General features: G+C 36.6%; 4 protein-coding genes across 5 annotated transcripts; 2 read left to right on the top strand and 2 right to left on the bottom strand.

Moving 5' to 3' along the window:
- The first annotated feature begins 201 nt into the window (after window positions 1-201).
- Window positions 202-3225, top strand: LOC113350144 (probable protein phosphatase 2C 35). 2 transcript variants are annotated; one of them, XM_026594234.1, is made up of 6 exons: window positions 202-480; window positions 566-1549; window positions 1730-1861; window positions 2312-2494; window positions 2577-2637; window positions 2836-3225. In XM_026594234.1, exons 2-5 carry the CDS (start codon window positions 599-601, stop codon window positions 2634-2636), a joined length of 1326 nt encoding a protein of 441 aa, XP_026450019.1. In that variant the 5' UTR covers window positions 202-480; window positions 566-598; the 3' UTR covers window position 2637; window positions 2836-3225. The 2 variants fall into 2 exon arrangements, with proteins under 2 accessions (XP_026450019.1, XP_026450017.1); XM_026594232.1 differs by having other exon boundaries at window positions 202-1549.
- Window positions 3226-3356: 131 nt separating this feature from the next.
- LOC113350143 lies at window positions 3357-4121 on the bottom strand. Its single transcript, XM_026594231.1, has 3 exons — window positions 3867-4121; window positions 3745-3790; window positions 3357-3637 (listed from the first exon to the last, which is right to left on the bottom strand). Exons 1-3 carry the CDS (start codon window positions 3993-3995, stop codon window positions 3582-3584), a joined length of 231 nt encoding a protein of 76 aa, XP_026450016.1. The 5' UTR covers window positions 3996-4121; the 3' UTR covers window positions 3357-3581.
- Window positions 4122-4200: 79 nt separating this feature from the next.
- Window positions 4201-7007, top strand: LOC113350141 (pyrroline-5-carboxylate reductase-like). Its single transcript, XM_026594229.1, has 7 exons — window positions 4201-4480; window positions 4614-4662; window positions 5110-5201; window positions 5513-5585; window positions 5886-6006; window positions 6210-6315; window positions 6509-7007. Exons 1-7 carry the CDS (start codon window positions 4280-4282, stop codon window positions 6695-6697), a joined length of 831 nt encoding a protein of 276 aa, XP_026450014.1. The 5' UTR covers window positions 4201-4279; the 3' UTR covers window positions 6698-7007.
- Window positions 6913-8812, bottom strand: LOC113350142. The gene is made up of 4 exons (XM_026594230.1): window positions 8477-8812; window positions 7809-8019; window positions 7421-7590; window positions 6913-7315 (listed from the first exon to the last, which is right to left on the bottom strand). Exons 1-4 carry the CDS (start codon window positions 8732-8734, stop codon window positions 7289-7291), a joined length of 666 nt encoding a protein of 221 aa, XP_026450015.1. The 5' UTR covers window positions 8735-8812; the 3' UTR covers window positions 6913-7288.
- Between the last annotated feature and the right edge of the window lie 2699 nt (window positions 8813-11511).

Below are 11511 nucleotides of genomic sequence, written 5' to 3'. Positions count from 1 at the left end.
TTTGAGGTAGTTTAGGCATTTAAAAAAATTGGGATAAGGGATAACTCCCAATTACTATTTCATGACTTTTTTTATCGTGTAGCTAGAGATCCCCGCAATTATTTTTCAGGGCCCCGATTCAGCCTTGTTGTAAATGCCGACTTATGTTCTTCAATGAACTATTCTTAAAAAAATAAAAATAAATAAATAAATGTTTTCTTATTTGCCCGGTCACCAAAAACCCATCGCGCTGAAAAGCTTCGTTTAAGACTTTGTTTAAGTCTTCACACGACCTAGGGTTTTGGGATTTTGTCATCTCTCACGCATCATCAGACTTTTTCTTGGTACTTGTAAAAACCCAAATGAAAATGCCTTCCTTCTGCTCCCTTTCAATCCAACTTCCCCTAATTCATGTACATACTCTTTCTTCCTTCTAGGGTTTTTCTGGGTTTATCTGCAAATGAATTCATCTCTCTGGAATTAAACGTACAATCCCAAAAGGTACTTGTTTCTTTCCTGGTTTGTTTCTTTTTAGGGTTTCTTGCAGGGTATTAGTTTACTTTGACATTTTAGGTTGTTTTTCTAGGGTTATTGAAACCCTTAATTCATCATTTCGCCCATGGGTTGTATCCATGGAAAATGTTGTAGTCGTTACCCATCTTCATCGAATGCCGATCCTGAAGCCAGTCGAGGAGATGTTGATTTAAATGGTACTAACAATGAGAACGGTAACAATGGAAATTATCATCAAAGTATTCTTACAGATAGTAAGACATTTGAGATAGTTAATGTACCTTTTCATAACTTCCACTTAGAGTATTCTGTTGTTACACAGAGAGGATACTACCCTGACTTTCCTGATAAAGAAAATCAAGATAGTTATGTAGTTAAAACTGGAATTCAAGGGAATCCGAATCTTCATTTCTTTGGTGTTTTCGATGGGCATGGTCTATATGGCACCCAATGTTCAAATTTTGTGAAGGAGAGGTTAATAGAGTTACTTGAAAATGATACTATGTTGGTGGAGGATCCTGTAAAAGCTTATCATTCTGCCTTTTTGACTGCAAATTCTGAACTTCATGAGAGTGAAATTGATGATACAATGAGTGGTACCACTGCAATTACTGTTCTTGTTAGTGGTGATACTGTTTATGTTGCAAATGTGGGTGATTCGAGGGCGGTTATTGCTGTGAAGGATGGGAGTGGTGCTACTGCTGAGGATCTATCTATTGATCAAACACCGTTTAGGAAGGATGAATGTGAGAGAGTGAAGATGTGTGGAGCTAGAGTTTTGAGTGCTGATCAGGTGGAAGGTCTTAAGGATCCAGATATTCAGAATTGGGGTGATGAAGAAAGTGATGGAGGTGATCCTCCAAGGCTGTGGGTACAAGATGGTATGTACCCAGGAACTGCATTTACTAGGAGTTTGGGAGACAGTTTCGCTGAGAAGATTGGTGTTATTGCTGTTCCTGAAGTGAAAATTGTTCAGCTTACTCCAGATCATCTTTTCTTTGTGATTGCTAGCGATGGTGTCTTTGAGTTCCTCTCAAGTCAAGCCGTTACCGATATGGTAAGACCCCCCTTGCATAGTACGCTTCTTAGTTGCACTTTGACAGTCTCATCTCTGCAAATGTACCATCTGTCCAACGAATACCTTCTTATCAATAGCCAAAATCCTGAATATTGGCAGGACTCATTCTCTTCTATCCTATGGTTCTTCTTGTAATTCTTCCCGCTCATTTGGATACAGGTGATGAAATATGCAGATACTTGGGATGCATGTGCTTCAATTACTGGGGAATCGTACAAGCTATGGCTAGAGCATGAATATCGAACGGATGATATAACGATCATCATTGTGCGCATCAAAGACCTGCAAAATGTATGAGTGAGATACCTTCCTTCTGATGCCCCCATTGCTTTTTTTTTTCATTTGCAAGTATAGTCTGGTCCCCCTGTCAGGTGGGTAAACTAAGTGGTCTACCATAAACATAGCGCTCGCGCAAACAATGCATCAATAAACTTAAAGAGCTATATATAAAATAAATGTGAATCGTAGGGATTGATTTTTGGTGTCCCAATTGGTATATTCACTGTAGAACTATACCACAATAGTGATCAAATCTTGTTAACCAAATGGAATATAGATGCTCTCTTGGACTGTACACGGACGGGACCATATGAAAAAATTTCAGATACTTAGGGTTACTACTTTTTGCTCGGGAATGCTTTTACTAACGAATGCACGCATGTCTCAGCAGACCCTTGGGATGTCACTGACATTATAAATCTCAGTTTACTCATTCTTAAATTCTTTTATTGATTTCACTAGTCACAATGCAAAGCTATTGATGGAACAAAAGGAGGGAGTACCAAGTCGGTGCCACAAGGGATGGAAAACGGGATTTCTGATTCCACAGATCCGGAGGTGGAGGCAGTCGAACGTACTGTGCTCACTGAACAAAATCATGCATCTGTTGTTCCGTCTCTTGCAGAACCCTCTTCCGTAATATTGGTGGGTGCTTCATACTATTCTTGGTCCTTCCTGATGTAATCTTTTTGCTTTACCGTGATTACCTGATTTATTGTCCTCGCAGTCATCAAGCCAGGTTGACCTTACACCCTTGCATCTCATTATTCCTTCCGATTTGCATTGAGGTATTCAGTAATCTTCTCTGCAGGCCCTATTTTGTTTGGAATTGAATGTTGTTTTTTTGGGCTGCAATCCGGAAAGTCTCACATATCTCTTTGAAGACTTAATTATTACTGAATGGATCTTGACTTCCGAGTTTTTCAGTTCAAGTGCATAAAATACCATGTTGAGTTGTTGACATACCCTATTGCCAACACTTTCAGGTCACACCATGCTTGTAAATGAACATTGTAACTAACCACTCAGCGCTGTTTAAGAGAGTAAGAAAAAAAAGGCTGCTTCAACTCGCATCTACTAATCCAGAACAAGTAAAAAGGAAAGAAAAAGTCCGGGGAGAGATAATGACCTAGCTTCCATATATCAAGTTGAAGTATTGGATATGAAGAAACCATTTTTCTTGTTTTTTACAGAGGATGCTTTCCTCTTTTTGTCGTCTTTCTTTACAGAGAACATAGATATTAACAAATACATGGGCAGGTTTTTATGTAAATGCTCTACTCTAATTCCACTCAGGATGAAGTTTGTGAATACCCCTCCCAAAACTGCACTTACTTTTTAATCCAATGGTAGTTTTGATTTATCTTCTGCTTTCATTTGAGTTCATCTATTATCCGACATTCTTTACTCATCAGTTACCCTAAACAATTTTGCTTTCAAACCACAGTTTAAGAGTATCAGATCAAGTAGATGTTCATTTTGATTAATTTTTCAAGACAAGCTTAAATTTTCAGGTTTCTGAAATGATTGCTGCTCTTAACAGTTAACAGTACATGTAGTAATTGTTGTTGTATGTCAATGACTGAAAACCAGTCTTATTGAAACAAAATTTAAACATACTGCATTCAGTGTTCTTCTAACAAGGGTGCTGTAATTGAAAATGTCCGAAAGAATCAAAGACTCTACAACTAGTAAAAATCACCAAAAACCTACACAATTCCAATCAGTAACTTCACTTCTTCTTGTTATTGTTCTTCCTCTCATGACATGCTTTCAAAGCTTGAACTTCTGCATAGACCCGAACAAAGAAAAAGATGACAAGGGTTTAAGGTTTATGAAAAACTGGAAACTACAACCCTTGAAAAATTAGAATTTGATGAAAAAAGATGACATACCCACTTGACAAGCTTTCCAGTTTCTGTTTTTTTCAACTAGACAATCCTACATGAACAATAAAATCTCAGATTTATAAAGCACTTTTTGATAAATATCGAATTATGAGCTCAAGGGTTTTTACCTGTAAAGTCAAATAGAGAACAGAACATTCCTCGAGTTGCTTAACACTTTCATCTTCCTCATCAGCATCATCTTGATGTAGAGATCGCTGAGCAGGTTTTTCGTTGCTTGCTTTTGGTAATTCCTCCATAATCTATCCCAGATGTTTAGTCAAGAAAAATTTCCACTTTGTTTTCCACAAAGGGGATGGGAAATTTGGACTTGTACTTCTTATTCACTGGTTCCAGAATAGAATCTAACCTAACCTAACCTAACCGGATAGAGGTCGCAAGTTCAAGTCCCGGCACCAATAATTTTCAAAATTGTTTTAAGCTTAAAAAAAAAAGAAAAAGATGGTGAGAGTTCTACGGGTTGATAAACAAAACCCTAACTTGTTTCCAATACAGTCGCAACAAAAAAAAAAACAAACTGAGAATGGTTTCTTCAGTGGCAATTCCTAGTGATACATTTAAGTTGGGGTTTATAGGAGCTGGAAAATTGGCAGAGAATATAGCTAGAGGAGTAGTGAAATCAGGGATTTTACCTGCTTCAAGAATTAGTACTGCTCATAGAAGTTCTGATCGTAGAGATGTTTTTTCATCCTTTGGAGTTAAAGTCTTTGAACATAATCATCAGGTCTTTTTCTGTATATTCTTCCTTTTAATGTAAATTGGAATCAAATGTTAGCCATTTTCATAACTTGGAAACTAATCTTAGATTTTGGTTATTGGAGACACATGTTTAATAATCCAACAATGTTTTTATCTAGGTTGTCGAACACAGTGACGTCATCATATTTTCAGTGAAACCTCAGATGGGTACTTCTCTATCTTGTTCTTTACTTTTACCTTCATTGCTTAATTCCTAGTTCTATACATATTTTTCGTTTGCTCTACTAGTATCTTTTTTATGCTCATGGTTCGCTAATGGAGTGATTTGGAAGAAACTCTGGTGAAATCGGGAGAGTTTGACCACCAGGAATCACTTTTAGTCATCACAATAGGCCTTCACGTCTTCTTAATTTTGTATTATAGGTTGGCTATATAGCATATCAACCTAGAATGGTTAGTTGCAGTATGAACATTATCTGGTTGGTAGCTTGATTTGTATCCAAGAACTATAAGATGTTCATGTCCACTAATATGGTGTGACATACAAAATGCAGTTTCTGTATTTACAGGACATAGATCGCCATTCACTATGTGTAATCGTATTCTCTCTCCTCTTCTATTTTAGATTTGTAACTAAAATTGTCAATGTTGCAGTGAAGGAGGTGGTTTTGCAGCTGAAACCTTCGCTCACAGAAGATAAACTTTTAGTGTCAATTGCCGCTGGGATTAAATTGTGTGATCTACAGGTCAATCTGAAAATCTCTTTTTGTTTTGTTCAAGTATCTGTTAACAGATTGAATTATCAATCAACAATTCTTCATACTCATTTTCGTCATACCCCTCTGTTCTTTACCATTTTATTCTTTAATTTCTTCTCTTGTCCAAATTCTTTTCATCACTTTTATGTTTTTCTTTTTGCGTGATGCTTGTTGTTGCGAGGATTTTATACCATGTGTCTATTACCTTGACGTTTTCAATTTTACCTTTGTACCCTACGTGGGATCCTAATTAATAATTCTATTCTGATGAAAGCGAAACTAATTGGTATTTGATGCAGGAATGGTCAGGGAATACTCGTTTTATTCGAGTTATGCCAAATACTCCTTCTGCTGTAGGTCAGGCAGCATCAGGTAAAAGTTTTTCTTTTTTTCTCCTTCTCAAAATACTTATTAGTGAAACTAATCAAACTCTGTTGGATGAGATGGTTGTTTGATCCTGGATGTAAGGTTATCAAGATGTCCATTTTAGAATTGAACTAGTATAAAAAGTAAATCATGGCCGAGTCTGTGTTTCTCTTTATTTACTATACTTGTTTATGATGAGTGATATGTGAAGTCATGGTTCTATCTCACAGCAGTCTTCTTACTCTTGATCTGTGTATTAATACTTTACATCAAAGCTACAAGTCAATACTGGTGTACAATATGCAGTTATTAGCTTAGGAGGAACTGCAACAGAAGAAGATGGATTGCTTATGGATAGTCTCTTTGGAGCAATTGGTAAGACTTGGAGAGCTAATGAGAAAATGTTTGATGCCGTCACCGGATTGAGGTATGTGACACTTGGTTTAATGATAGTCTTATGCACCTTCAGTACTTGTGCTGCAGCACCTTGTTTGTAGAATTTTCACTATCGTATTTTCTGTGTGGAGACATCTTTTATACGTCATGACTTGCCACTTTGTATAGCATTTCTTTTGAAAAATAACCTCACTTTTGAATGATAAATCTGATTAGGGTTGTTTTACTTTACAGTGGAAGTGGCCCAGCATATATTTTTCTGGCAATAGAGGCTCTAGCCGATGGTGGAGTAGCTGCAGGTCTTCCACGAGACCTTGCAGCAGGTTTAGCAGCTCAGACTGTAAGTGGGAACTGATACTATGTGTTTTTGTTTTTCTGCGAAAAACTTCCTTTAACCAGGTTATAAATGTAATGTCAGAATAACTAGGGTGTTTAGGAGAAAAAGAAAGAAATGAAATTACTTGGAAGTAGGTGGAGAAATTCCCTGTTACCAGGCCTACTAGTTATGCTAATTTTTCTTTTCCAAACACTAGGTTTTGGGAGCAGCTGCAATGGTCGTCAACACTGGTAAGCATCCAGGGCAGTTAAAAGATGATGTTGCATCACCTGGAGGAACCACCATTGCTGCGATTCACGAATTGGAGAAGGGTGGATTTCGTGGGACTCTGATGAACGCAGTTGTTGCTGCAGCCAACCGTAGTAAAGAGTTGTCTAAGAACTAGATTTGCCCCTCTCTTTGTCTCTGCGAGGTTCCCACCACCATTCTGGTTACGTGTCCAATCAGAAGAAACATTTATTGTCCATTTTTTTAGTTCTGGTATCATATTAGGTTACCATTTGAAGCTGTCAACATTTTGCAGTAATTGCCTTAAGAAGTTATAAATAAGTGATGTTAGGCTTATCCTTGGGTATCTTGTCATGTTTGTCTATAAATGGGTCTCTTTCGTTTGTAATAAACAACGGTTAACATTACATTACAATATTAGACTCTATTAGAATTTTCAATGACTGGCCATAAAAGATCAACTTTGAAGTTGCCATGTACAGGGATTGTAAAGTTGTAGCTCGAGAACAATTGTATGTCGCAGTTTCATGCAGAAAACAGAAAGAAAAAACTAAGTGAATGTCTCTGGTGGAAAAGCACGTTGGTGTATATTTGTCTCCATTCAATACCCCGTTCTCCTCTTTCATCTGCCCAAGTAACTCAAATGGTGTCTGTAACCCTGATGGTGTGTATTCTGAATGTATAAGTCTGATCGGATATTGATCAGAGCTCTGCTGAGAGTTGGCCCTAGTATCTAGAAGCAAGCATTTTACTCCGTCTTTTGAAGCCACCCCATCTACAGACACAGACAACAACAACGTATAAATTTCTGCAGCAACATTTTACATATGCAACCAAAATGAGCAGTTCTCTTGGTGATTGGCAAGGAAATCGATCATACCTTCCATGCATACATCCCAAAGAATGCAATTGTATCTGCCGCCCAAACGGTTGAGAAGGATTTCACAAAGAATGGAATCAAAACATTTAGTAAAGGAACAAGTATGAAGAGATAGTTCAAAGCTTCCTTCTCATTCTTTGAGCAGTCACGGGCACGAAGTGATGGAATTGCTACAAAAACAAAAGCCCTGAAGTTAGGGAAATATTAAAGATAACTTTCCTTTGCAGTTTGCACACCTTAACATTCTTATAAAGATTGATATCCCAGAGTAGTAAAATAAAAAGATCAGAAAGAACACGAAACACGAAATATTCAACTACCCCGCCAAAATTTGCTCTTGTTTACAGTTTCAAAGAATCGGTGCTGAGATTTATAGAGGAAAACTTACTGAACATCCAAATTGACCACATTCCCATGAGTCTCCATAAGTCAGGTTCATTGGATGGAAATACAACATTGAACGAAAGTAGCCCACCTAACAACATCGAGACGTAAGCTTGAACTTCAAAGACGGTGTACAAAGTGCTTCCAGGCACTGCAGGATTTTTACTTGCAGTAGAAGCCCTAGGTGCAAATGTTGCAGCAGTCTTCTGAACAGCCTGTTTAAAGTGTTTAAATTACCATGAACTCAACCTTGTGAAAACTTAGAAACAGCTTAATCACTTCTCCCTATGCAGCTATGCTAATGCATCAGCTGCCAGTACATATTTGCTAATTGTATTTCCATGATATTAGAATTTTAGACAGTCGAATCTAGAAGATCAACTACGCATTGTTCAGAACCATCAACCCTATTACCATTTTTGTTATGCCTTACGAGTGCACCCATACACAGTCATATTAAAGGTGCTAAAAACTGATTAAGACTTTCATATAATGCACTCAGTACACTACATCATTATGAAATCAATTTTGACTGCAATTTTCTGAGAACTAGTTATTTATCACTTTAAACAGTCTAAACGTCTTAACTACAATCCTAGCTAACTTGTTCTTAGTTAGTTCTTACTAGTTACATAATCAACACAACAGAACTTGTGATAAGAATATATATACCTTTTTGAGGTCTTTATCAATTGACGAAGATGTCGACCGAACAGATTTGTTGATATCTTCTTCCTTGGATACTTCATCTGTTGTTTCTTCAACAATTGGTGAATCATTTGAACTTACTAATAATACTTTTTTTCTTATAATTAGCTTTCTTTTCCACAATTTGATCTCATTTTTGATGCGTTTAGTTCTGGTTGTCAAGGAAATGGCGGGAAGATTTAAAATTCCGTTGTTTAATGACGTTGAGATTAACTGATACATTCTTCTTCCCTCTCTGTTTTGAGAGAGAAGAGAAAGTGCTGCAGAGAGAGTCTAGGGAGAGAGAAACAGAGATGAGAAGCGTCTGGTGTGATTTTGTTCGGAAATTGGAATTCAAATTACCATATTATCCTTCAAAGAACTCGCATGCAAAGTCGTTAGGAATTTCGTTGCCCATTTTCTGTTAGGTCCAATAGGTCCAACCATCCCAAAAAAAAAGAAAAAAAAAAGAAAACAAGGCTGCTAATAGTGAGTACCAAATTGTTTTTCCTATCAAGGTTGCTAATAATTCTACTTTTCAATCAAAAGTATTATATTTTTTCCTTTTCTGCATGTAACTCGTCAGTATATGCCTAAAATCACCAAGATCTGATTCAATGTATTTGTTTTTAAGTTATATCTGATTTTAGTTACTTAAATATATGCGAGACAGTGGTTTGGTCCTAGTGAAGACATTTTGTCATCCGACTTAAACAGGTACAAACCAAGGATTAAATCTAAGTCAGGTAATGAGTCAGATCTAAACAAACAAGTGGTCTGATAGATGACTCGTGGTGAGTCAGGGGACGAATCCGACCTGGATCGCGAGTCATATGCAAAAATATATTGTAGGTATCACCCTGGTTTACAACGCCTAGTTTTTTTTTCCTGGCAAGCGGCTGATAGGTTGGTTGGGACTTACATCTCGGACTTGGTTAGGTTAATCTAAGAAATTTAACTTTATTTTTCACTTTTAGAATTAATAGAGGCCATAATATTATGGTTGACCGAAAAATTAAACTGACGCGTAGTTGCGATACACTCACTCGAGTAAGATAAAATCAGAATAACATGTTATATACTTTAGATTTTTATGAAATCTGCTTTATTTTTAGCAGTTAATTTGATGAAAACCTAGTAATATACATTGTATAAAGTCTAATATTTCTGAGAGGAAGGATCTGATAACATGGTTACAATGACATTACCATGACATGGTGGAGCATTTTTTTCTAAAAGATCCAATCAACAATGAATTTAAAGCTAATATTTTGGTGACATATTCCTCTTCTAAAGCTCTACATTCCTACCAAAAATAAGAGTATTCTGAAATATGAAACTTCATCATCAAAAAATATTAATTTCAAACGTTAATCTTCGACGGTCAATATTCAGAATGGTAGATAATGGTCTTGTACATCTCGGATCGCACTCATTTTTGGTTGGAGTGTAGAGATTTATAAGAAGAACATGTCACCAAAAAATTAGCTTCAAATTCATTGCCGATTGGATTTATAGAAAAATGTCTCCACCATGTCTTGATAATGTCATTCTAACCATGTCACCGGATCCTGCCCCTGTTTATGATAGCCACAAAATAAATATTTTAAATAATTGGAACAGTTCCTAATAAAATGTAAAATTCTGATGACCAAAGGCTCTATCTTTGATACCTCCACCTCCTTCGACGTAGAAGTAATAATGTAACATCATGTTTGTTTATTTCTTTTGGATCTGACTCGTATGAGTCTGACTCAATGTGTTTATTTTTTTGAGTCAGATCTAACTCAACTGACTCAAAATATACGAGTCAGTAGTTTGGTTCCATGCGTTAGGAGCATTTTAATCCGTGACTCAAATATGTTCAAGTTAGGGATTAGGTCTAAGTCAGGTAACGAGACAGATCTGGCTCAAACTAAAAAACAAACGATCTGACATCTGACTCACGTCGAGTCAGGGGCTGAGTCAGATCCATACGTCAAGTTAGCAAAAAACAAGCATGTTATAAGTCAAGTAACTTGGCTTATGTCATCTTCAATCTGGATTCCCGTTGTGATAACATGAATCGCAAACTCCCACTTCACCTCTTAAAGTAATTAGGACTGTAATTCTGTTAGGGAGCTATCGAATGAGCTAGTGATGATGCATTTTCTGCCTCTTCCTGCTCAATCACAATCTTGAAAGAAAGTAAAAAAAATGGTAAAATCAATTTTTATGTAACTAACGATGCTGCATTAAATAAAATAAAACGATTAACCTCATAATTTAGTACTGATAAATTTCTTGTAATGCGGTGTCAATTTCGAAAAACTTTCCAAAGATACGTAAGGTCCGTATACATCGAGCTACTCTTCATCGTAGTAAACGATGACTATGGACAACGTAAGGACATAAATTACCCCGTCACTAAACCAACAGGAGGTTAGTCCTCGAGTGATTTCTGGGGAGTTGGGTGTATTTTAAATCTCAGGAATTTTGAGAGAGTTTGAGAGAGTGTAGGGAGTTTGAGAGAGTTTGGTGTTTTTGAGTTCAGAGAGTTTGGGGGAGTGTAGGGAGTTTGAGAGAGTTTATTAGAGGGAGTTTGGGGGAGTTTGAGAGAGTTCACTCCTAACTCATTCTCTTTTAAGAAACAATAAACCCTCATTTGCAAATAACATTGATCTTTAATCAAAAGAAAATAAATAAATGAAAATGATCATATCTCTGTATCAATAGTATGTTATTTTGTGCAACGAGATAAATTTTTTTCCCTTCAATTTAACGGTCTCCGTACAATTCTAACTCCCTTTGTTCACGAACATTTTTCCACATTTTCCTGTTGAAGTTTTTACTAACTGTCCACCGAGAGCGACCAAATGTGTCACATATTGTGATGGAATTAAAATTTGGTTCAAAATCTTTTCTCTGAGCTATAGCATTTATTGAATCTTATTTATTTCTAAAATTAGGGTTCTTATTTGGGGTGGTTAAGGGAGTAGTGGTTGGTTATAGGTGGTGATGGTAGTGGTGAGAAAATAGTT

This window comes from Papaver somniferum, chromosome 2 (assembly GCF_003573695.1).
Source record: "Papaver somniferum cultivar HN1 chromosome 2, ASM357369v1, whole genome shotgun sequence".
NCBI classification, from domain to species: domain Eukaryota; kingdom Viridiplantae; phylum Streptophyta; class Magnoliopsida; order Ranunculales; family Papaveraceae; genus Papaver; species Papaver somniferum.
This window is presented reverse-complemented; position numbering and strand designations above follow the sequence as displayed.

Bases quoted from the DNA above. Each gene is read 5' to 3' on its own strand.
- LOC113350144 (XM_026594234.1), top strand. From the start codon at position 599: ATGGGTTGTATCCATGGAAAATGTTGTAGTCGTTACCCATCTTCATCG. The intron at 1,550-1,729 runs GTAAGACCCCCC...ATTTGGATACAG, and splicing joins GTCAAGCCGTTACCGATATG to GTGATGAAATATGCAGATAC. The intron at 2,495-2,576 runs GTGGGTGCTTCA...TTGTCCTCGCAG, and splicing joins AACCCTCTTCCGTAATATTG to TCATCAAGCCAGGTTGACCT.
- LOC113350143 (XM_026594231.1), bottom strand. From the start codon at position 3,995: ATGGAGGAATTACCAAAAGCAAGCAACGAAAAACCTGCTCAGCGATCT. The intron at 3,791-3,866 runs GTAAAAACCCTT...TTGTTCATGTAG, and splicing joins TTCTCTATTTGACTTTACAG to GATTGTCTAGTTGAAAAAAA. The intron at 3,638-3,744 runs GTATGTCATCTT...GGGTCTATGCAG, and splicing joins CTGGAAAGCTTGTCAAGTGG to AAGTTCAAGCTTTGAAAGCA.
- LOC113350141 (XM_026594229.1), top strand. From the start codon at position 4,280: ATGGTTTCTTCAGTGGCAATTCCTAGTGATACATTTAAGTTGGGGTTT. The intron at 5,202-5,512 runs GTCAATCTGAAA...TATTTGATGCAG, and splicing joins TTAAATTGTGTGATCTACAG to GAATGGTCAGGGAATACTCG. The intron at 6,007-6,209 runs GTATGTGACACT...TTTACTTTACAG, and splicing joins GATGCCGTCACCGGATTGAG to TGGAAGTGGCCCAGCATATA.
- LOC113350142 (XM_026594230.1), bottom strand. From the start codon at position 8,734: ATGTATCAGTTAATCTCAACGTCATTAAACAACGGAATTTTAAATCTT. The intron at 7,591-7,808 runs GTAAGTTTTCCT...TTGTTTTTGTAG, and splicing joins GTGGTCAATTTGGATGTTCA to CAATTCCATCACTTCGTGCC. The intron at 7,316-7,420 runs GTATGATCGATT...CTGTGTCTGTAG, and splicing joins TTGGGATGTATGCATGGAAG to ATGGGGTGGCTTCAAAAGAC.